Below are 25,914 nucleotides of genomic sequence, written 5' to 3' on the forward strand. Positions count from 1 at the left end.
CTTTCAGGAAGCTAAAAAAGTTGAGCTACAAAAAGTAGGCAGATTCGTCCAATAATGAATTTTGAAAGTCTTTAAATACAGTACGCGACAGGTCAAGGTTGCAATCGGGACGGGAACGCCCTGCCTCATACCCCGATTGCCATTACGACCCGTCGCGGACTATACATATGTACCGTTCAGCATGATGCCCTATGAAAATACCCCACGGTATTATCGCAGGGTGAACTAGCATTATTGTTCTGTTGTTGAAAACTTTTGTACCAACTGTTTTGATACTTTGTTAGCGAATTATTAATAAAATCGGGAGCAGTGTACACACTGTTGCTCTCCATCCAAACTTTAGCGGAGTTCGTTGCCGGCTACAAAATGTTTACGTTTTGTTGTGTTGACACTCCCAAAGTGTTTACTCTCGGCCTATTAAGGCAGTGGTCCGACCGCCCCGCGCCGCCGGCAAGAAAACGACTAACTATCGGCGATTTTCTCTCTCAAGAAACGCACAATAAATGTACATTCCGTGTAACGAACGAGATGCATATATTAAAAGTTGCTCTCTGACTGTTCACACTGCCGGCGACGACTTCCTTTACTAGTTTTGTTGCTGGGCGACGAGCTTTCAAAAATAAACTCGCTCAGCGTCCAGCGATATTCGTTCAGCGATGCTCGCTCGTTTGAACAAGTGTAACGCGCGCGCAGGTTTGCACAAGACTGAGCGACCGCGGGCGAATGGTGCGAGTAATCTTCTTGCACACTCGCTTATAGCCCGGCGACAAAACTAGCGAAACTACACACTCCCTTCCCGCTGATCGCCAACTCGTTTATAGTTACTAGTTCTACTCGTTTCTCGTTCATCATCGGCAGTCGGACCACTGCCTAAAGCTATGATCGCGTTTCACGAACTTGTTTCACTAACGTTTATTCTGGGTTTATTACTTTGAGAGAATCTTCTTATCATTTACTAGAAGTAGATGATGCCCGCCACTTTTCCTACGGTCTACGATTTTAAAATTCCGAGGGAACTCTTTTATTTTTTCAGGATAAGAAAACAGGTAGTTGATATATTTTTATCATTTACTAGATGATGCCCGCGACTTTTCCTACATTCTACGATTTTACAATCCAGTGGGAACTCTTTATTTTTCCAAGATAAAATAGGTAGTTGATGTCCGTCTTCGGGGTGCAAGCTATCTTTGCACCTTTCGTCAAAATTGGACGGATGAGTTTTTAAAATTTACACCCCTTGAGATTTTTATTTTCCGTGATAAAAAGGGTATGTCCTCCAAGATGCAAGTGATCTCTCTCCAAAGTGATCTCTGTACCAAATTTCGTCAGAATCGGTTAAATGGACGAGCCGTGAAAAGGTGATGGACGACAGGACACACTCTTGCATTTATAAATATTTGTATGGACGATGTCAACTTCTCCGGTTCTGTTCGTCAAGTCTTCAATTATGAATGGCTATCCTATTGCAATTCCAGCTAACTCAGAGTGCGTGTGCGTGTGCGTGAGCGCGTGCGTGCGCGTGTGTGTGTGCGTGTGTATGTGTGTGTGTGTGTGTGTGTGTGTGTGTGTGTGTATGGGTGCGTGTGCGCGCGTGCGTGCGTGCGTGCGTTTTGCTTGTTACTCTTTCACGAAAAACTATTGCACGGATTTAGCTGAGATTTGGAATTGAGATAGATTATACCCTGGAGTACACTGGGTATTTTTATCCAGGTATTGCACACTGAGTTAGCGAATCAACCCCTACTTGACGTTGAACAGGTAGTCCTCCCCGAGCTAGCGATGCTGCGGATAGCGGCGCACGAGGAGAGCGGGCGGCTGCTGGGGCACCGCGTGCTGCCCGTGCTGGGCCTGTGCCCCGGCTACCGGCACGTGGGGCTGCGCACCGAGCTGGGGCTGCCGCTGTCCGCCAGCCTGCTGCTGCATGTGCAAGTCAAGGTGAACCCGCTGTACATTGTAAGACTTGAACCATTCACCGCTTTCTGTCATTAACCACTCTACTCTATGTATGTAATGACGAGTCATGATCGGAATAGGTATAGTCCGTGACAGGTTGAGATACGACCTCCCTGGCGCAGTAGTGAGCGCTGTGGTCTTATTAGTGGGAGGTCCCGGGTTCGATTCCTGGCAGGGGTTTGGAATTTTATAATTTCTAAATTTCTGGTCTGGTCTGGTGGGAGGCTTCGGCCGTGGCTAGTTACCACCCTACCGGCAAAGCCGTGCCGCCAAGCGATTTAGCGTTCCGGTACGATGCCGTGTAGAAACCAAAGGGGTATGGGTTTACTAAAAACTGCCATACCCCTTCCAGGTTAGCCCGCTATCATCTTAGACTGCATCATCACTTACCACCAGGTGAGATTGCAGTCAAGGGCTAACTTGAATGTGAATAAAAAAAAAAAAATAGCAATCAGGGTATGAGGCGGATGGACCTCCCCGATGATGCTGTTTAAAATGGAAACGGAGTAGGTACCTATTATGTTTAATTCAATGGTGTTAATATTTTTAAAATAAACTGTTCCAACGGGTACCTCTAATATATAAAAAGACTATAAGAGTAAACCGCGTTTCTGAAGTTTCTATAAGTGGTATTTTTTTAATAGAAAGGAAAAGTTGGATTCCGCGCCGTCCATAGACCAATAATTCGTGACGTTCAAATTTTAAATGGACGTTTTGAAACCTAATCTTTTCGGAGCTAGTGAAATGAGAAAAAGTTTTTGTACCTACTGTGGAAGTCGGTTTTTTTTTAAATATTTTTTGTACTATGTCATCTCTGAATCAAATATCATGATCAACCCATCACCGGCTCACTACAGAGCACAGGTCTCCTCTCAGAGTGAGAAGGGATTTGGCCATAGTCTACCACGCTGGCCAAGTGGGGATTGGCAGACTTCACACACCTTTGAGAACATTATGGAGAACTCTGAGGCATGCAAGTTTCCTCACGATGTTTTCCTTCACCGTTAAAGCAAGCGATATTTTAGTTACTTAAAAACGCACATAACTCCGAAAAGTTAGAGGTGCGTGCCCGGGATCGAACCCTCGACCTCCGATTGGAAGGCGGACGTCCTAACCACTAGGTTACTACAGCTTTTATTAGGCTACCACAGCTTTTCAGAAGAATCAGATATGTCGATGCATAATTTTTACTTCTGCGCGAACCTCGTCGTTTCAATCATCGTGCACCCTTAAGGCAGCTCAGTTCGGTGCTTTCTTCATACAAACGTAGGAGGGAAAATACAACAATATTCGATATTGTACGCACAAAACTAAGAATTATATCGATTTATCTCGTCATTATCTAGGTTCAATGATATCTAAAACATTGAAAAAAATATTGATTTAAAAGTTACGAGCCTCAAAAGATTCCTATTTTAACACTAAATTTATGTCAACTTTGGGCGTAAATAAATAAGATTAGGAATAGGAAAATTCTAAAAAAAATTATCATTAGACATAGTTTATTTATTCATTAGTTGAAATAACTTTACTTTGCAAACCTAAATTCAGTAGTTTTTTCTCAAAAATACTTTTCCCAAACTACTGTTCAACCCTTTTCAAGCGCTAGATTTCGGCTAAAATCATCATGCTTCTCACCCCAAAACATTAGACACCGCGCGGGTGGCGGAGGGAAGGGCCAGCCCAGCGGCGCGCGGCTGCGCGTGTAATATTGTGGTTTCTATGACGACAACTGTTGTTATTAATATGTTTTCAAAAACAAAAGTCGTAATGATTTTATAAAATTAATTTTTATTCAGTGGCTATGCAAATGTGTAGAAGATTGAGCAGAGCAGAGTCAATAAGTCCTTCAAATACTTATTGCATTTTGTACATTGACCTCTGGAATTTGAAATTTGGACACCAATTTTATTCATTGGTTTATTGACCTGACTTTGTTGTTGAGGTCCTAGTAGGGATATCTACTCGTGTGGTCCTAGTACAATAGGTAAGTAACTTTGTTTAGTTATTTATTTTATCTAATTTTAAAAAACCGGCCAAGTGCGAGTTGCTCGCGCACCAAGGGTTCCGTACTCAGGTATTTTTTTGACATTTTGCTCCATAAATCAAAAACTATTATGCATAAAAATAAATAAAAATGTGTTTTAGAATACACACAATACAGTAAAGCCCTTTCATATAATACCCCACTTGGTATACTTATTATACATTGAAAATTGAAAATACTAATTATTTTTTCATTAACACACTTTAATTTTTTTTTGTAAGTTGTAATCACAAATCTATGGTTTTCGGATTTATTCCTTTACTTGTGCTCTAAGACCTACGTACCTACTAAATTTCATGATTCTGGGTCAACGGGAAGTATCCTATAGGTTTGTGTGACAGATACGACACAGACGGAGAGACGGACAGACAGACAGACAACGAAGTGATCCTAAGGGTCCCTTTTTTCCTTATAAAGTACGGAACCCTAAAAAGGTACCTGTATATGTATAATAATATAGGTAGGTAGGTACCTACCTGGTGGTATTTCTTTGTATTTTTAGGGTTCCGTACCTCAGAAGGAAAAAACGGAACCCTCTGTCTGTCTGTCTGTCGGTCCGTCTGTCCGTCCGTCCGTCTGTCCGTCCGTCCGTCCGTCCGTCCGTCCGTCCGTACGTCCGTCAGTCCGTCCGTCCGTCCATGCGTCTGTCGGTCCGTCCATCGGTCCGTCTGCCCGTCCGTCTGTCCGTCTGTTCGTCTGTCGGTCTGTCCGTCTGTCTGTCTGTCCGTCTATCTGTCTGTCTGTCTGTCCGTCTTACAAATAAAGTACGCAACGCTTCGTACAAATAGTACTTTTTTATTTATTTACTAGCTGACGCCCGCGACTTCGTCCGCGTGGATGTAGGTTTTTAAAAGCCCGTGGGAACTCTTTTATTTTCTGGGATAAAAGAAGGCAGGTCATGCCTGTCGTAGAGGTGATGGCCGTTGGAGCCGGACAGTTCTTGAGTGGAGACCGCGTAGGTATAAGTAAGCGTAGTGTGGGACGCCTTCCAGCACGATGGACCGACGATATACAGAGGCTGGCGGGAAGTGGCTAGGTGAGGAAGGCTGAGGACCGGGTGTGGTGGCGCTCTTTAGGGAAAGCCTATGTCCAACAGTGGACGACCGCAGGCTGATGATGATGGAAAAAATCACGTTGATCCGTTGCACCCCTCACACGTCCCTATCCGCCTTCTCCACTCCTGTCACGCTGGCGAATAAGTTTGGAATAGAATAGGATTTCGATGGAGTGCGTGGATTTTTGTGAACGGAGTTCAACCATGTAGTCGTGGTTTGGTACAATAGTAAATGGTACAATATTAATTCACCAACAACAGTTCCTAAAACCCATAGAATAGGAGTGCAGTACCCTGCAGCATCAGTATTGAAGAGTTGGAACTTAAAGTTCAATAATGGTATATATGTTTGGCATCTACAATATTATCTCACAATCAACAGTGGCTTAGGAGTGCAATACCCTGCATCATCAGGGTTGAAGAGTTGGGATATCGAGTTGAATTATGAAGTCGTTGCTTGGTACCTAAACCAGAGATAGTTTATTCTAAGCGTACCTTTAATATCAATTCAACATCAACTATTCCTAAAACAGCTGATTGAAATCCAAAAGTACAAAAGCTACCCGTGATTAAAGATGGTTGAGAAGTTGGCACTTGAAGTTTTAACATGTATGGTTTCTAACAAAAAAGAATGAATGAAATCGGACTACGCGTTAATGAATTACAGCTCAGTATACATTTTAACTTTCAACCCCTCTCCTAAGGGAACCATGCTGAATTTCGGGATAAAAAGTATCCTATATCCTATATCCTTATAGTATGACGTCAAATCGTACCAAGTTTCATTGGAATCCATTCAGTAGTTTCAGCGTGATGCGCGGCCGTGATACAGACAGACAGACAGACAGACAGACAAAAATGAAAAAAATTCCAGTTTTGGGTTCAGTATCGATTATAGAGTGCCCTCGAAAAAAAAATTTCAAAATATCTTCAATGTACAGAATTTCACCTGTTACAGTTTTATTATAAGTAATAAAATAATAATAATAATATTGATTCAGATACAAGTTAGCCCTTGACTGCAATCTCACCTGGTGGTAGGTGACGATACAGTCTTGCTTACGACTATTTCGGATCGGAAATTCTTGGATTCAGGTTAAATGCAGTGCAAAAAGAGAGATCATTAGGATTCCGTACCTCAAAAGGAAAAAGGAACCCTTATAGGATCAGTTTGTTGTCTGTCCGTCTTACAAATAAAGTACGCAACGCTTCGTACAAATAGTACTTTTTTATTTATTTATTCAGATACAAGTTAGCCCTTGACTACAATCTCACCTGGTGGTAAGTGACGATACAGTCTTGCTTACGGCTATTTCGGATCGGGAATTCTTGGATTCAGATTAAATGCAGTGCAAAAAGAGAGATCATTAGGATTCCGTACCTCAAAAGGGTAGGGTTCGTGGTACGTGTCGCCACACAAACAACGGTCTCCGTGTACAAAGTGATAATTAAAATTGAAACAGTGATATTTGATCAACAAAAAGTGTAAAACAGTTAGATATTGACATAAACTACCAGGAAAACTGTTATCCAAATAAAAGAAGTGTATACAATGTAAATATTCAACTAAAACTGTTAGAAAGTGATCACCCTTAAAACTCAAAATTTTTACAGTGTTGTGTCATTTAACAGTGTTTGACTATTTATAAAAACCTCAAGAAATGAAAAGATATAATAATTTGTGTAAAAAATAAGGATATGAAGAAGTTTTTACAAAAACAATAGTTTACGAAATAACGTGACCGTTAATTAAACTATGACAAGTCTTGGAAATTTCCATACGCCACCACTGCCATCTACGGAATGTATCACTATAGATTAATAATAATTTATTATCTTCAGAGAAATCGATCGACGACCACCCATCTTACGAAATGTTTTCACAAGTATAGCGATAGATGGCACTCCACGTATAAAGTAATATCAACATACAATATTGGTGCAATATAGTTATATTGGAAAAATTTTATATCAAAATTTACAAAAAAAGTCAAAAAAATATAAAAAAGTACTACAGCAAATATAATTTGTTTTTTTACGAAATCAGTAATTTTATTGGAAAACTATATTTGAACTAACTAAGAGGAACCTAAACACAATTTTCGTCAGCTAAGACAAATCCACAATGGTGTAGTGGTAACAATCATAAAATAGATACCTACTTCGGCTTAGAGTGTCAGGCCTCACTCTCGGAGAACGGGGTGCTCGGCTTTATGTGTATATAATTGTACATCCAATACTGTACTTTTAAGAACTTGATAATATAAATAACTAAAAATGCCTACAAGACCAAGACGAACCGTAACATGCTCGATGTGCACGCACACAATAAAGACTACTGAATATCTACATTGTGCTGGATGCAGCAACTTACTCGATTTAAAATGTGCTAGCATCACACTAAAGAGATTTAATACCATGTCATCAATTACCAAAATGAAGTGGAAATATTATAACTGTAGGAAAATCCAAAACAAACACGAAGCATCGACTTCAGGCACACAGACTTCAGCTAACAAAAAAGAAATGATAAAACCTGTACAATCACTTAACGCATCTTTGGAAAATGTCACAATATGTAGTTCGATGGAAGACCTGCACTACTCGACATTAAAAGACGTCAGCACTTGTAGCCTACCGGACCTATCAACTACTGACAATTCACAAGCAGATCTGAAACAAGAAATTACGATGCTGTCTTCCCAACTAGAAAGCGCTTACGAAGAAATAGCCGAACTAAAAATGGAAATCTCAAAGCTGAAGAAGCAAATAGAAGAAAAAATTCTGCAGGAACCCGGACATCACAAACAAACTCTTTTGATGATGAAACAAAAAGTCTTGAAAAGAAATTTCTGGAAAGTAGCAATATGACACACTCAGGAAACTCGGAGCAAAGGGATGAAATAAAAAAACAGGAAAAGAAAAATTTGGTAAATAGAAATATGAGACATTCAGCAAACCCGAAGAACAGTGATGAAACGAATCTGAAAAAAAAAAGTTTAGAAAATAGAAAAGTTAACACGGAAAAACCTAATAAACAGAATATTATCATACTAAGTGATAGTGATATCAGCGTCGGACTAGGAGAGAAAATGACAGATTATCTTGATTCCCTAAACAAAACTAACTATATTGTGACTTGCTTCACAAAGCAAAATGCATCTACAGAAAATATTCTTGAAAATTGTATGACAATCTCTTCAAAATTGACTTCAAAAGACTTTGTTATATTATTAGTTGGACATAATGATAGTAATTGTAATGCCATTATAAACAATGTATACTCTGCGATACGCGTGTTAAATAATACCAATGTAATTCTACTTAATGTGCTCAAAAATAAATATTTAAATGAATATAAACTGAATCACTCCCTTAGAACTATTGTACAAAATTTTAAATATGTAAAATATGTAAATTTACCCTCAAAAAATTTCAGTCATCAGTTTTGTAAATCCTTATGTCATGAAATAAACTGTAAAGAATATGAACGATTATATCTAACGTCCATTATAGAAGCAACGAAAAACTATCACAATAATCGCAAAATTGCTGCACAGCCAAAAAAAGAGACTATACCTTACTATTTTATTCAAATGAATAAAAATAAAGCAAAACACGACACTTTCAAAACCCCGTATGAACGTAAAGGTACAATTCCTTATTATTTCTTAAAAACAAATAAAAATACTACAACTATTCACAATAAAACTGACTCTAACAATCTAAACGCGACTACAGTAAATTTTCTAAACAGTTTGGAATCCTTCACAAAAACATAGCTGGAGACCAAAACATAGCTGGAGTCCTAAATAAAACAGACAAGATTAATAACACAACCACATTTAATATACTGCATCAGAATATTGCAGGTGTCCTTAATAAGAAAGATTCATTAGAAATAGCGATCAAAGAGCTCGAATCCTCTCTCGGCGCAATTCATATTATATGTCTCTCCGAAACTTTTATTAGAAGTGACCTTAGCGAGAACCTATGTATAAGTAACTATAACTTGTCTGCTATTTACAGCCGCAGTGATAAGAAACGCGGTGGCACCTGTATTTTAACAAAATGCAATATAGAATGTGTATCTCTAGATCTTACTAGTATGTGTAAACAATATGAGTTCGAATGCTGTGGTATTGATATCCCTATATATAATTTAACAGTCATATGTGTGTATAGAACACCTCAATCTAAGGTAGATAATTTCTTTAATAGCCTAAATGTCTTGCTACAAAAAATTACTAAACAAAAAAATAAGAAGCTAATACTTTGTGGAGATCTTAACATTGACACTTTAAAAACAAATCGAGATAGTATTGAATTGGCGTCCATCCTGGATAATTACAACATGAGAAATCACATCACCAAACCGACAAGACTAAATAGCTGTCTAGATCTTATTATAAGTAACATTGAAGATAAAAGAGTCACCCCCCGGACACACCAGTTAGCTCTCTCGGATCATGACACCGCGCAAACACTTGGTTGTAAATTTACAGCAAATAAACTTAAAAATAACACCTTCTGGTATGAGAGCAAGAGAGACTATAGTCGCGAAAATATAGACAAATTTTGCAAATGCATCGCATCACTATCCTTCAGCGAAGTATTCGATGAGACGGAAACCAATGCAGCATTTAATAAGTTTTATGAAATTTTCGCACTATTCTATGACCTGTGTTTCCCACATATTTTAGTTAAAACAGTAAAAAAAGGAATAAAAACAAGTTGGTTAACAAAAGGTATAAAAAAGTGTTGTATTAATAAAAGAAATCTCTATTTAAATTACATATATTCAAAATCTAATAAACAACTAAATTTAAGAAAATACACCAGATACGCAAAAATTTTAAAGCACTGTATCTTTAGGTCACGAAAAATAGGAAGCATAGGATTTATTAAGAGAGCTAACAATACATGTAAAGCAACGTGGACATTAATTAAGAATAATTTTAATTGTAACAGTAAATTAAATGATATCAATGAAATAAAAATTAACTCTGTTGTACATAATGATCCACATACCATTGCAGAGAAATTTAACGATTACTTTATTAACATAACAAAGTTTAAACAAGCCACAAATATTTACAACTCTTTAAAAAGTATACCACTTAACACTAATACTTTGTTCTTAACACCCATTATTGAATATGACCTGTATAAAGTGATAAAGAACCTTAAAAATACAAACTCTACAGGTTATGATAGCATTACAACGAAGATTTTAAAAACTTGTGCACCAACAATAACAGGGCCATTATGCCACATAATAAATCTATCTTTTCAAGATGGTACTTTTCCTGAAAAATTAAAGTATTCTATTGTTAAACCGATACATAAAAAGGATGCAAAAAATGAGATGAATAATTACCGACCTATAACTCTTATACCAATTATTTCAAAAATTCTCGAAAAAGTAATGCTTGACAAAATAAACGACTTCATTGATAAAAACAAGATTCTAAAAGCAAACCAGTACGGATTCCAAAAAAATTGCTCAACTACATTAGCATGCTTTGATTTAATTAAAAAGATAAATAGTGCATTCAACAAAAAAAGAGCAGTTGCTGCTATACTACTGGATATGTCCAAAGCTTTTGACTGTGTCAGCCATGAGATTCTTCTTGAAAAACTTTATAAATATGGTATACGAGGTGCTGGCTACGACTGGCTAAAGAGCTATCTCCATAGACGACAACAATGTGTTGAAATTACGACCATACTAAATAAACATAAATCTATTCATAGATCGTTATACAAAGAGGTCAAATCGGGAGTCCCCCAGGGAAGTATCTTGGGGCCTCTGCTGTTTTTGCTCTATATAAATGACTTGCCAGACACGGTTGAAAATGACACAATTCTCTTTGCTGATGACATTACATTAATAATTGAAAGTAAGTTAAAAGATGAACTTGAACAAGACATCAACGTTGCACTAAATAAGATTATTCATTGGCTCGATCTAAATAACCTTTGCGTTAACTTAAAAAAAACCAAAATAATTGAATTTCAGACCTATAACAGCTCATCCCTTAACCTTAACATTAATTATAATAATGAAAAAATAAAAGTGGTGCCGTCGGCAACTTTTTTGGGGGTTACAATTGATAAATATTGTAATTGGAAGGAACAAATACAAATAATTTGTAAAAAACTTAATAGGTTTGTATATGCATTATATCGACTCCGAAATACAGTCTCTGAAGAAGCAGCTACAACTGCTTATCATGGTTATGTTGCTTCTATACTGCGATATGGACTAATACTATGGGGTAACTCTGTCGATATCGTAAATGCTTTCAGAGTACAAAAAAAATGCATCAGATCATTGTGTGGCGCGGATATAATAGCTCCGTGTCAGCCTTTGTTTAAAAAAAAAAAGATATTACCCTTGCCATGTTTATATATATTTGAAACATGTCTATTTGTAAAGAAACATGTGCATTTATTTGATATGAAGCCTGATAACGGACGCCGCCGACATAAACTTAAATTAAAAATACCATGGCGAAGACTAGAGATATGTTCCCGCAATTCTTATTGTATGGCTGTCACTTTGTATAATAAACTATCTGACAACATTAAAAGTCTACCAATATCTAAATTTAAGAAAAAATTGTTTGACTATTTAATTAACCAATGTTTCTATAGTGTTAAGGATTTTTTGGATAACTGTGGGATTTGACATAAATTACTATTACTTTGAATTATGACGTTTTGATAATGTAACTATAAGTTTTTAAAAATTTTACTGTCGTGGTCATTTCTATTTGTTATTTTCTTAAATCTATATTTATTGTAAGTACCACATATTTTGCACGCCATACATAAATGGCAAAATGTGAAAGGACCATCTATATATGTACGATCATTTACTACTCACATTTAGCAAAATTAAATGATTTCATTTCATTTTCATTTCATTTCAAAAGGAAAAGGGAACCCTTATAGGATCAGTTTGTTGTCTGTCTGTCTGTCTATCTGTCAGTCTGTCAGTGTGTCTGTCAAGAAACCTGTAGGGTACTTCCCACTGACCTAGAATGATAAAATTTGGCAGGTAGGTAATAACAGTTATAACACACGTAAGGGGAAAAATCTGAAACAATGAATTTGTGGTTACATCACGAAAAATAAATAAAAATGTGTTCATTAACGAATAGTTAGTATTTTCAACTTTCAAGTAAGATTAGTAAACCAAGTGTGATATCATATAAAAGGACCTTACTTGTACATCAAAAACCGATTTTATTTATTTTTATCCATACTAATATTATAAATGCGAAAGTGTATCTGTCTATCTGTCCGTCTGTTTGTCTGCTAGCTTTTCACAGCTCATCCATTTAACCAACTTTGATGAAATTTGGTACAAAAATAGCTTGCATCCCGGGGAAGGACATAGGCTACTTTTATGATAAATAAGATTTAGTGGATACCGCTATTTTTCTGGAAATAACGTTAGATGCGAAACTTCAATGGGGCTCTCATATAAATAACTTATCGAACAGACAGTTCTGCTGCATATGCGGTAAAAAAGATTCGCCAGTTGACAGACATAGAAACGGCGAGACTAGTATATTTTAGTTACTTTCACAGCATTATGTCATATGGCATATTATTAGAAAAGAAAAAGAAAGAAAAGAAAAAAACGTTTATTTTTTAAAGCTGTACCACACATTACCAGTTACCAACTGGTTAGGTTATCCCAGCGCCTCTTATACTTGAGTAATAAAGTCAAAAAACCTCAAGTAGAAGAAGCGCCGGAATAAAGTATGTCATGTGTGGCACAACCCAAAAAAAAAGGTCCCTACTCAGCATAAATGCATATTGTCTTGCACAAGTACAAAAACATACAGCGCTGGTTTTCAGTAGAAACCCTGATTCAGATGGCACCACGGAATTATTATGGGGTAATGCTGCTGATATAAATTCTATTTTTGTGCTGCAGAAAAGGGCTGTTCGAGCCATATATAGTATGGGACCACGAGAGTCGCTGAGAACTAAATTTAGAGAAGTTAAAATTATGACAGTGCATAATCAATATATTTTTGAAAATTTATTGTACGTATATAAAAACATAAATAAATTAACAAAAAAAGTGACTGTCATAAGTTCAAAGTTTTCATAAAACGTAAACTAATTAAAAAATCCTATTACATTGTAAAGGATTATTTAAATGATAAGCAAGCTTGGGAATGAGTTGCTCGGCTTTGTGATAGTTCTAATAAGTTTAATTTATGATTTTGTAAAGTGGTGATAATAAAAAGAATACCCGGCTGAGTTAGCTGTGGGCTCTTCTCAGTCTTGGGCACGTTTGGAACCCTCGTAGCGTTTGCGAAATAATTATCACCACTATATTTTACAAATCCAACAACTGACAATCGAAAAGAGTAATTTATTACCTATTTTGAACAAATCATTTGACTTTGACTTTTGATCCCGGAAAATCAAAGTTCCCACGGGATTTTTAAAAAACCTAAATCCACGCGGACGAAGTTGCGGGCATCATCTAGTGCATAATAAATAGTTTTTGATTTATCATGCAAAATGTCAAAAAATACTATTTACCTATTTATTTATTTTTATTTTTTACTAGCTGCCCCGGCGAACTTCGTACCGCCTAACAGTCGATTCTTTTTCAGGAATTTTTTAAAAATTTTCTCTCCGTAAGAACCATATTCGTACTTCAAGGAATATTATAAAAAAAGAATTAGCGAAATCGGTTCAGCTGTTCTCGAGATTTGCGATCAGCAACACATTTAGCGATTCATTTTTATATGTACCGAAATTCTAGTTACATAGTAGTAATAAATTAAGTTACATTGTAAATGCTTATCTCTAAACGGAGATTTAGAGATAAACATTTTACTATTGTAGTACGGAAACCTCGGGGCGCGAGTCTGACTCGTACTTGGCCGGTCGGTCTGTCGGTCGGTCGGTCGATTTATTTTAGAATGCATCGTATCGACAGCTGGTGGTAGTAGTTTACATATATCCTACTAATATTATAAACTAGGTGAAGCTATGATAGCCTAGTGGTTAGGACGTCCGCCTTCTAAACAGAGGTCGGGGGGTTCGATCCCGGGCACGCACCTCTAACTTTTCGGAGTTATACGCGTTTTAATTAATTAAATATCACTTGCTTTAACGGTAAAGGAAAACATCGTGAGGAAACCTGCATGCCGAGTTCTCCATAATGTTCTCAAAGGTGTGTGAATTCTACCAATCCGCACATGGCCAGCGTGGTAGACTATGGCCAAAACCCTTCTCACTCTGAGAGGAGACCCCTGCTCTGTAGTGAGCCGGCGATGGGTTGATCATGATGATGATGATGAGGTGATGCCCACGACTTCGTACGCGTGGATTTAGATTTTTAAAAATCCTGTGGGAACTCTTTGATTTTCCGGGATAAAAAGTGGCCTATGTCACTCTCCAGGTCAACCATACCCATGCAAAAATCACGTCGATCCGTTGCTCTGTTGCGACGTGATTGAAGGACAAACCAACGAACCAACAAACACACTATCACATTTATAATAGGTGTAGTGATGTGTGTGTGTGGATGTTTGGATGTTTGTTACTCAATCACACAAAAACGGCTGAACAGTTTTGGATGAAATTTGGAATGGAGATAGATAAAAGTGTTAATTTAGGGTATACCCTAAATTAACACATAGGCTACTTTTTATCCCGGAAAATCAAAGAGTTCCCACGGGATTTTTAAAAACCTAATTCCACGCGGACGAAGTTGCGGGCATCAACTAGTAATAAAATATAATTTGGACTTATCCGAATTCCGAAAGTCAGGGTTGTCAAATCACACTTTACATTATAAAGGCGAAATTTTGTATCTGCGTGTGTGTGTGTATAGGTTTGTTACCCTTTCACGCAAAAAGTACAAGACGGATTTGGCTGAAATTTGAAATAGTGATCGCTTTTGAAAGAGTTCTCGCGGGATTAAAAAACCACTATATCCTCGCGGACGAAGTCGCGTATATCATCTAGTTACAAATATAAGTATGTAGGTCATATTGTGTGCTTAGACAATTTAATTATATACTTGAGTTTTCGTGTAACAGAAACAAAAATGGATTGGCGGAAGAGGAAAAAGAAACGGTTTAGACTCGCAAAAGCTTCTCGCAAAAGCAAATCCCTTGCAAAGAGGAGATCTATTAAAATTCATCAGAATCTTTCCAAACCATAATATTATCTTGTGATGATAATGCCATTACTTTTTCGGGGTTATTCCCGTGCGTCACACCCGACGTGAGTAACAATGTGACTCGACGGGAATTTTATTTGACTGAATATGTACTTTTCCGGGATGCTGAATTTGATAATGACATTTATTTTCAAATCCAAAATAGTAGACATGCACTTTTCACAAAAAATAGAAATGGGTGTCGTTTTCAGGGTTTCCAGGATGCTGGTTTTGATAATGACATTAATTTTTTAATCTAAGATGGCGGGCCAGCACTTTTTATAAAAAATAGACGCGAGTGTCGTTTTCAAGGTTCTCCAGGATGGTGAATTTGATGATGACATTTATTTATTTTTAATAAATACTTATATATTATACTTCTATTTTAGTGGATCACGGGATTTTCTTTGGCAAGGAAACGACAAAGCAAAAAATCGAATTGAATTAGATTATGATGCTATCACACCGTACCATTTAGAGCCAGCTTCTGAAAGTTTGACACTGTGTTTGTAAGTTGATATTATTTAGATACTAGCAAATGCCCACGACTTCGTCCGCGTGGGCTACACAAAATTTCGAACCCCTATTTCACCCCCTCCAGAGTTGAATTTTCAAAAATCTCTTCTTAGTGGATGCCTGCGTCATAATAGCTATCTGCATGCCAAATTTCAGCACGATCCGTCCAGTAGTTTGAGCTGTGCGTTGATAGATCAGTCAGTCAGTCAGTCAGTCAGTCAGTCAGTCAGTCAGTCAGTCAGTCAGTCACCTTTTTCTTTTATATATTTAGATTAGGAATTAGGATTAGGATAATATAATTATTATGTTACTAGCTGCCCCGACGAACTTCGCACCGCCTACAGTCGATTCTTTTTCAGGACATTTTTTAAATTTTTCTCTCCATAAGAACCATCCCCGTACTTCAAGGAATATTATCAAAAAGAATTAGCGAAATCGGTGCAGCTGTTCTCGAGATTTGCGATCAGCAACACATTCAACGATTCATTTTTATATAATAATATAGAGATTTACTATTTGTTGTCAGATTTGTCAATGCTGAATTATGTTGTATTTTAGTGACTCAAGACATTCCTTTTAGAAGAAAACAAGGAAAATAAAATGAATGTGCCCAATATACGTACCACTGAAATCCAACATGATGCTGCAACATTCAATTCCGTACTAAATATTGAAAGGTCTACCCATACCATACTTGTAAGTTGTTATGCTATGTTTTTTGCATACATTCTATATAGATAATACTCACAATATATTTACGTTGATTGTATGTTTATTAATTCCAGAAATGAAATGGAGAGCTTCAATAGTTCTGCGTCGAATGATACATCTAATGTGACTGTTGAAACAGAAAATGATACATATTGTGTTTATGTGTGTAGTGGGCTTTTAGAGGGAAATTGAATTGTACCTACTTCCTACTTATAAAAATAAAATTTTCATTTTTGAAATCAAAGTGGAATTTATTTAGACTTTTTTATACACAAGTAGATGGTATATATAGTTTTTAGTCGCTACTAATAGATAAGTGTAGGCAACAAAATTTATTTTCACAGACAAACGAATGTGTAATCATGAGTTCCTAATAGGTAATCCGCCAGCACAGAGAATTCAACTCCTAGAGTACGCATATACAAGGATTTACATGAAAACAAAATCGTAAAATGTTGGCGGGGGACAGGGGAGAATGCTTTGTTGTGATTGGTGGACTGACTAATAAAAACAATGTGCGGAATGAGGGTACCGAACGGGCGTGGGCGATGATTCATTTAAAATTCCGTGGGATCACCACGATTTAGCAATGCAATTCCTTAGGTACAGCATCAGGGTCGAGAAGTGGGTCTTCGAGTTCAATGATAAAGTCTTTACTTGGTAGATATAGGTACCTACCTCTCAATATCAATTTATAACCGACAGTTTCAAAATCCCATAAGTTTTGGTGGTCATGTCCCCTGCAGCATCAGGATTGAGGAGTTGAAATCCACATTTTATATAGGACAATGTTGCAAAGTTTCTTTATCAATTAAAAAAAATACGCAAATCGGTTCAGAAATCTCGGAGATTTCTGTGTACATAGGTAGAAAAACACAACTCCTTTTTAAAAGTCGGTTAAAAAAGTATCCTTTGTTAATTCTCTACTTGTCTGTAAAAGTCCCGTCAAAATAGGTTCTGCCGTTCCGAAGATTAGCCCGTTCAAACTTCAAACAGACAGACAGACAGACAGTTTTTAAAAACATTTGATTCAGCTGTTATGGTACAGTTCAAATAACAATATTATGAGCTTGCGGTAGTTATTTCGAAATTACAGACAGACACTTCATAGAAGTATGGATTTCTATAATATAATATAAGTACGAGTTGTTTATACACGCTGAGGTAGTAGTTACCTAATAGGTATGTATGTAAGTGAGATTTTATAGTATTCATCAAAAGATAAGTAGGTAATCATTATCATTCAAAAAAAATTTAAAAATATCTATTTCAGTAGGTAAAACAATTTCACATAGTGCGTAGTAATTGGGACCATCCCAGTAAGTGTTTTAGTATTGCTACGAGTACTCGTGGCAGGCGACCCCGCCTAATAAGTAGTTCCTTCATAAATCATATATTTACAAAAATTCATCGGTGACATCTGTCCAACTATCTGTGTGCCATCATCAATATATCCGGACGCTAGTGTGAGCGCATGCACTCGCTACACTGCTCATCACTGAGTCTATTTCTTTCTATCACAATGTTAGGTGAAATAGCATACAGGTTACCCACGTGGGCCGAGCAGTTCGGACGTGCATCCAGCGTCACCTTAAGTGTTGTCACTAACGTAAATGTTTGCATTCAATCAGTATAATATGATAAGTATAATATTTAAGTAAATTGGATTCATTTTTACGGTTCCGTACCTCAAAACGAAAAACGGAACCCATTTATAGGATTACTTTGTTGTCTGTCTGTCGGTCTGTCGGTCTGTCAAGAAACCTACAGGGTACTTCCCGTTGACCTAGAATCAGGTAGGTAGGTCTTATAGCTGATATTCGGCGAAAAATCTGAAAACCGTGAATATGTGGTTATATCACACAAAAAAAATTAAATTGTGGTCATAAACTAATAATTAGTATTTTTTATTTTCGAAGTAAGATAAGTATATCGAGTGGGGTTTCATATGAAAGGTCTTCACCTGTACATTCTAAAACAGATTTTTATTTATTTTTATGCATCATAGTTTTTGAATTATCGTGCAAAATGTCGAAAAAATACGACTGTATTACGAAACCCTCGTTGCGCGAGCCTGACTCGCACTTGGCCTGTTTTTTTAATATTCGAATTCGAGAGAAGTAATTTTCCAACACTTGAAGTTATGACATTATTGCACCTTTATCTCATCGCATACACCAACTATTCACACTATTCAACTATTTCACATTACTCTGCAAACGAATCGGGATATGTAAATTCGTCCTCTCACTATGTATTTACGCTGTGCCCATATCTTTTATAGGACTACGTGCCAGACCGGCTTTCAGAGCTAGCGGAAGCTTTGGCAAATCCGATCAAGTACCAGAGCGAGATGGACAAGCGGACGCAGCAGCTGGCTGTGTTGACGGACGACACGGACGAGCCCAGCGTGCCTTTTCCCACGCCTGTGCCCACTTGCCCACGGGTGAGTCAAATTTTATAGACCATCTGTCTATAGTTATAGTCCAAGCAAAACATTGTTTGACTACCCTAGGAATGCACTAAAGGCATTAAGGAATGATTTTGAAAAATTCCAACCGGATCCTGAAAAAAATAAAATCATATCTGAAGCGGCTTATTGTGGACAGATGGTATTAACTTGCAGGGAGCTGCAGGAAACAAACGGCACAAGACCGTGCTAGAACCAAACGGCTTCAACTTGTACTTCAATCTATCCAGAAATTAATGATCATCGGTTGAGAGCACGGTGACGAAGATCATTCGTCCATACTAATATAAATGCGAAAGTGCCTGTCTGTCTGTTTGTTACCTTTTCATTGCTCAACCAATAAACTGATCTTGACGGAAGGTATAGAGATTATTTGCATCCTGGAGACGGAAATAGACCATTTTTTACCCCGGAAAGTCCCCACAGAATTAAAAAAAAAACAATGCATGCGGCCGAAATCGCAAGAAAATTAATTTAAAAAAATCTTAAAAAATATGTAATCTTTAAAACTAATTATTTATTGTTCGTTTCTAGGACCGGCCATCTAGTGGTATGGATGTCAGTCCAAAAAATGTTAGCATCGCGACCGAAAACACGAAGAATGAGACAGACACACAAAACACTGAAGCGAACGAGAAAGAGCCTCAAAGTAAGTGGGTACATTATAATAGCTAAGATATGCCGTCTGAATCTAAAATCGATGGTCCACGAGGCACATGATTATAATGATCGAATCATTTATTTGTTCTTACAATAGGTAGTAAGTTTGCAAAACCTGTATTTCAGGGTCCCCGCTTTTCCTCCTCCGTCATTCACAAACAAATACTTATTTTCTACAAAAACAAAATTTAGAATACAAAATTAAAATGTGCATATGTGTGTGAGTGCGTATTGTGTGTGGATGTGTGAGTGTGTGAAGTTTAAAGTTATTGTACTTATCATCATCATTATCAACCGATAGACGTCCAGTGCTGGGCATAGGTCTCTTGTTGGGTCTTTCACTTGTAGTCTCGCCGTGCCATCAAATTCAATACAACTCTTATAGACCTATCTCCACCGGGCGATACTATCGCCGACGATAGTTGGTCGTACTCGTCACTCGTGGCGCCTCAATTAAAGTTTCTTTTTCTTTTGGATCTAAAGACATGTGCCCTGCGAAAATGCGTATCAGAAGTGGGATTGCACCAGGGGAATCTTCGCTTATCAAAAATCTTTAAATTATAGAGGATGCCGAGACTAAATACAACGGTGGAACCACTGACGAGAAGCCGGACGAGTCGCTGGAAACATTGTTGAGCAGCAAAGTCGTCAAGGAGAAGCGGGCGGAATTGGAGCGGAAGCTGGATGCACTGCGCCGGAAAAACGCGCGGACCAAACCCGTGACTGCCAAGTTCTTTGTGAAGAGGCTGTCGACGCGGAACATGTAAGTGGACCATGTATAGTACGTGACAGGTCGAGATGGATTTATTTTTAATAATATTTATATCTTTTTCTCTCTTTTAATGCTCATACATTTTGTACTAGACCCCGCAAAATTTCTCCGGATCAGACGTCCAAAATCTACTGGGTCAGGTTGTAGGAAGGCGCGCTCTTCATGTATTTTGTTCTGGACCTCGCACACCATCAAAAATTTGCTTCAGAATCAGAGCTGGCGGCCAATCGCGAACTTAGATTTGCCAGACTGAAATTTCAGATAATATACCATGGTGCGTGAACGGGACGGGACGATCGTCAAGCGTTCGTCGAAAAAAATTTCTGACACATTTCCTACAAATATGCATTCATTCGTCAAAAAAAAATTCTGACACATTTCCTACAAATATGCAGCGGGTCTAAATGATGTTGTTCTCTTTATAAGGAGTGAGCCATCGGTCCCGGGAGAGGAGTCAGGCGCCAACACGGCGGCAGACGAGAGGGAGCTGCGTCTGCGCTACCATCACACGATCTATGCGGCGCTCGAGAAGATACTGCGCAACGAGCAGCAGCAGCAAATGAAGGCGCTCTCTGTGAGTACACGGCCATTCTGATAAGTTACACTCCCGCCTCCCGCCAAGGAGTGACCATTATCCTCAGGACAACAGGCGATAACACCGTGGAAGATGAGCGGGAGCTGCGTCTGCGCTACCACCACTTATCACAAGAGGATCCCGGCAACGAGCAGCAGCAGCAAATTAGGAGCTTTCCGTGAGTATAAGTCCCGCAAATTGCTATTGCGCTGGAACCATGTCTCATTAACATCGAAATGACGTCATTTGACGTATATTTAAGTAAAAATATACCATCAGCTCGAAACTTCAGTCTTGTGCTGACGTCACTAAAATGGCGGCCACGCGCATTAGCAATTTGCGGGACTTATACACGGGAATCTGACACATTTTCCAAGGGTAAAAATCTGTAGCCTTTTTGATTGAGAAGAGGACAATATGGCAAAATGTGTACAACTCTTGGGTGCGGGCTTATAACGGGCGCGACAATATTTAACATGGGTGTTAGTATATAGGCATCGACATTAATTCTAGAGGCGTAAGCTCAAATAGTGGCAGTACATTTCCACTGATCATACTCCAGAAAGGATTTGTATGTGGGTGCGAGGCAGGGTATGACGTGATATAACAACGAAACAATCATGGAAGCCACTCATGTCGTTCCCCCTTCACTAAACAGACTCAAAAAAAATCTACGCATTTAAGGGTATGTCCTGCCGAAGTTAATAATTTACTACATTCTATATTATCTCGACCAAACTAGCTTCAAGCCGTGTTAACGGGAACTAGCACATGCATAGGAATTTAAATCTAAATAAACTATGTTATCTTTCTAGGATTCGCTGGAATTTCGGAAGAAAGAAACACTAAACAAACTGGCGAATCTGCGCAAGGAGGACGTGAAAGCATTAGCCAAAACTACTAATAAGGATGAAATACTGAGGAGAAAGCGAGAAATACATTCGCAGGTACGTTTTATCCTACTGAATGTGTTTGTCCATTGAGGCGGAACAGAGAAGTGTTCAAACTATTGATAATTTGACAAAATATTGATCAACAACTTACTCTCGGATTTTTTTGTCACGAAAGTCAAATCCTCCATTTCTTATGAGCTGTCGGTACTTCGTCATATGGAACATCAAAACAGCACTAAACTAATCATTACAAATTCTCTAAATCGATACCTACCAAAATCAAATCTACTTTGTAACAACTCTGTCACAAAACTCCTCAGTCTCCGTTACTGATTCGCTCGTCTTCATAGATTTTATTACAGCGAAGGCGAACGAGTGATTGGTGTCCATCGACCACGCCGTCAATTGGGTATGTGACTCCAATTTTTTTATTACTTTACTATAAACTAGGATGAAAATAATGACGTAAACTGAAAAACTAATATCGATCAAATAACAAAAAAGTTAGAAGCATTTAGATATTTCTGATTAGATAGAAATGCGATATAGCATTTTGACGTCACACCTTACTAATGCCATAGTAGCTTCGTGCGGTTTCATACAAATTTTCGTTTTGCGAGAAAGGGATAGAAGACCCTCCCACTCCAAAATTAAAATGCCTGTAACTTTGTAAAATTTTGTTGGATATTAATATTTTTTTCAGCGTACGTCATTATTTTTATCCTAGTTTATAATAAAGTAATAATATTTGCAGGCGCGCTGCCATTTTAATTGTAAACACTTTGCTCATTGAACATTACGTAGTCGCCCCACCGTCATTTTGAGACAATAAAAGTGAATGCGGCGGTACGAGGAGATTATTATTCGTGTGGCTCTTGCCGAGGGCACTTCTCAGTGGATACTATGTGTATCGTACTGTAGGTTTTATTATTATCATTGTTGTTGTGACCTAATGTGGTTTCAGTTGTTAAAGGTTCAGTACTAGGTTGTGGAAAGTGACGTGATTGTGTGAATGATGGTATAGTGTGTGTTGAATAGCTGTTTATCTGGTAAGTCCTTCTTGTATCGTTCCAATTTGTATTAGACAAACGTGATTGTTGTAGTTGAAGTAAATTGAACTAAGTGTGGTGTGCTAGGTTAGCTGGTTGGTCTGGGGCCGGTATGGGGATGGTTGGAGCCGGTCGCTAGGTAGGGACTTAGCTAGTGTTAGTTAGCGATGTCTAGTCTCATAAGAGACATTGTTATCATGACTCATTATTGACGGTAGGTTAATAGTTGAGGGTAGTCTGTGATATCTCTCGTAGTGTGCAAGAATAATGTTAGTATGCCCACGAAGGCTCGGTTAATCTAAAGGTTGTAATCCTGACGTATCTGGTTAACCATTACTTAAGGTTACTTTTAGTGGTTTAGTCTTCAATCTCGATAATAATAACATACTTCTGGTGCTGACGAGCCTACATATTTATCAAATTCAAAAGTAGGAAAATACCCAATTCACATTCGTTTGCTTTAACTGCTCGGTCTGTTGTTCTCATTCGTTTAGTGGTGGCAGAATGGTTGTGGTTGTGAGTTCTCTTTCACTATGACTCTTGCGATTTCCCACCGATCCCCTCGATCGCTCGATCCCTCGATCGCTCGATCCCTCGATCTTGCGAGGTAGATCGCAAGAGGTCTCTCTGTACATGACTTTAAATGTGGTGTACGTTGCAGTCTGTGGTCCGCGGCGTGGCGGAGTGTTCGCGGCTAGAGCTGGAGCACGCGCAGCGCCGCGAGCAGCTAGCGCGTGCTCACGAGCGCATGCGCGCCGCGCTTCAGCTGCATCGCGATCAGGTACGTACGCTAGCGCGCACGCAAGCATAGAGATGGCGCATGATGTTATAAGAGCGTACGATATCCTCAAAAAAATATATACTTACAAATAATTAATTTAAAACGTTTTTAAAATCCCGACTGCGGTTTGCACTGCATCATGTCTAATTACGCGAACAAGAAATATGTAGAGATTCTGTACATAACTTTCTGGTTGTGTAATTCTTTAATGAAGTTTGCGGCTGTAAAATAGCTTAGAAAACAGCATATTATTATACTCTATCCGCGGAAACAAGTTAGTATAGCGTTCTTTCTGTTACGTAATCCTATACAAAATATAGAGACAAAAATCTCAGTGGGCGTTAACCATTTTGAGTCACAGACATGTTTTTAAAAACATTCGAAATTCGATTCGAAAATGTTTTCAAAACCATTTGAAATTCAATTAGAAAACATACTTTCGTTTGTGATTGGTTAGGCCTAAATGGTTAGCGCCCACTGAGATTTTTGTCTTCTTTTCGTGGATAGAGGGTAGTATTAGTCAGTAGGTATAGTGCGACAAGACTATCTTGGTGCTTGGTGAAAATCGGAACTAACGTTGCCGTCAAGTGTCCTCTTTGTTCTTGTCTGAATAGTCTAAGCCTTTGTTCTCCAACAGCGCCCCCCTGTCAATGTCACTCAAGTGAAAAGAGAGCCTTGTCGTACTGTACATAGTGAAGGAATCAAACCGGCGGGGTGATTACGTAAAACGTTGAAGTAGCGACAGCAACGCGACAGCAGTAGCAATCCCACAGTTCATTTGCTGTCTCTCTTCTTCCTCTGCTTTGTGGCTATTGCTGTCTCTCTCTAGCCGGACGTTTGAGAGCAATGATCGCGAGATTTACGCCAGTCGCAGGCATGTCGCGAAATACGTAATCACCCCACGGGTAAGTTAAATAATGCATTCTATTATTATAGGAATTATGTGAGCTAGAGCGGCTGTGCGGCGGCGCTCCGGAGGGCTAGGCCGCTCGCTCGAGCGCGCCCGGTGGCAGCAAGCCGCAAGTGTTAATTTCCTTTAGGAATCTGTGATATTACCTCCTAAGGAGCGAAGCGGAGCCTTCGCCGACTCTCGTCTCCGCAATCTCATAGCTTTAGTTCGTTTTCGTAGTTTTTAATACTTACCTTGAGCGTTGTGACGTGTACGTTATCGGATTTAAGCATCGACTTAATACAACCAAGGCTACCAACCGCTGAGAAATAATCACAACAAAGCTGTTTTAAAAAATCACTCAAATTTAGGCGTTACTTCATTACAGTAGGGTGCAGCTTGAATTGCATGCAAAAATGACAAAACTGACCAAAAAATATGCCTTGAGCATTCTAGAATACTTCTTGAGCGTGATTGTGGGTCTTGGGTATGTAAGGTAAAGACAGATTGGTCATACGTATACAGCGTAAACTTGGTCCAAGAAAGCAACGCACGGTATATGCCAGATACGTATGTTTTCTAATGGTTTTTGATGTACGGAAAGTACGTCAGAATTCAATAGAAAATATACGTACGTCAGGATCTAGAAACATATTACCCCCCGTTCCCATTTGTCGCTTGTCGGGCCCGGATTTAACTTAAAATGTTCCAGTGGCAGAACATTTTATATGAAGCTATTCACACTTGTCGGAAACCGATTTTGTGTCCAAATGTATTGCCACTGGAACATGAAGCGACAGACGACAAGTGGGAACGGGGGAGGGGGGGGGGGGCTGTGTGTTATGAGGCGTTACACACGTTGTATGCGTTGACTTAGTCTGTCTTTGCGTTTACTCGTATGTTTACAAAATACACAAAAGTCGGGGTGGAAACGGTCCAGGGTTTAAATCATAAATGGCTGTGGGTATCATCCAGTACCCTTAGTACGAGTTAACACATCTCGATAATGTTGATAGATTTAGAGAATTGAAACACTGTATCAGATGGACGTATTACCTAAATCCCCCTGTTTGAAAGTCACGTTTAGTGTGTACGAATTTGAGCCTTAAAATAGGGTGACTTTGGGCCATTTTGTCTTGACGTTAGAGAGTTTCGTTACTTGAAAGCATATCGTTATCGAGATGTTCATACTGGTACCTATGTACTAACGTACGAATTCCAATACCAATACCAATGACCTCGCTGTGATTTATAGTTAGATATTGTAAGAAATATGTGATATATTTCATACAAAAGCTAACTGAAAAATACTTATCTGAGTTCGCCTTGGGGCTTGGA

At 38.3% G+C, this 25,914-nt stretch overlaps 1 protein-coding gene across 1 annotated transcript in view; it reads left to right on the forward strand.

Annotated features, from left to right (window-relative positions):
* Plc21C (Phospholipase C at 21C) overlaps positions 1–25,376 on the forward strand; it is a 132,184-nt gene extending 106,808 nt beyond the window's left edge. The window contains exons 14-21 of the mRNA XM_034970898.2: positions 1,759–1,935; positions 18,773–18,934; positions 19,493–19,607; positions 20,183–20,381; positions 20,817–20,964; positions 21,780–21,911; positions 23,568–23,687; positions 24,624–25,376. Of these exons, the coding sequence (XP_034826789.1) occupies positions 1,759–1,935; positions 18,773–18,934; positions 19,493–19,607; positions 20,183–20,381; positions 20,817–20,964; positions 21,780–21,911; positions 23,568–23,687; positions 24,624–24,671 (1,101 nt within the window). The 3' untranslated portion in view covers positions 24,672–25,376. The remainder of the gene's footprint in view (positions 1–1,758; positions 1,936–18,772; positions 18,935–19,492; positions 19,608–20,182; positions 20,382–20,816; positions 20,965–21,779; positions 21,912–23,567; positions 23,688–24,623) is intronic.
* The last annotated feature ends 538 nt before the right edge of the window (positions 25,377–25,914 follow it).

Source organism: Maniola hyperantus, chromosome 8 (assembly GCF_902806685.2).
Source record: "Maniola hyperantus chromosome 8, iAphHyp1.2, whole genome shotgun sequence".
NCBI classification, from domain to species: domain Eukaryota; kingdom Metazoa; phylum Arthropoda; class Insecta; order Lepidoptera; family Nymphalidae; genus Maniola; species Maniola hyperantus.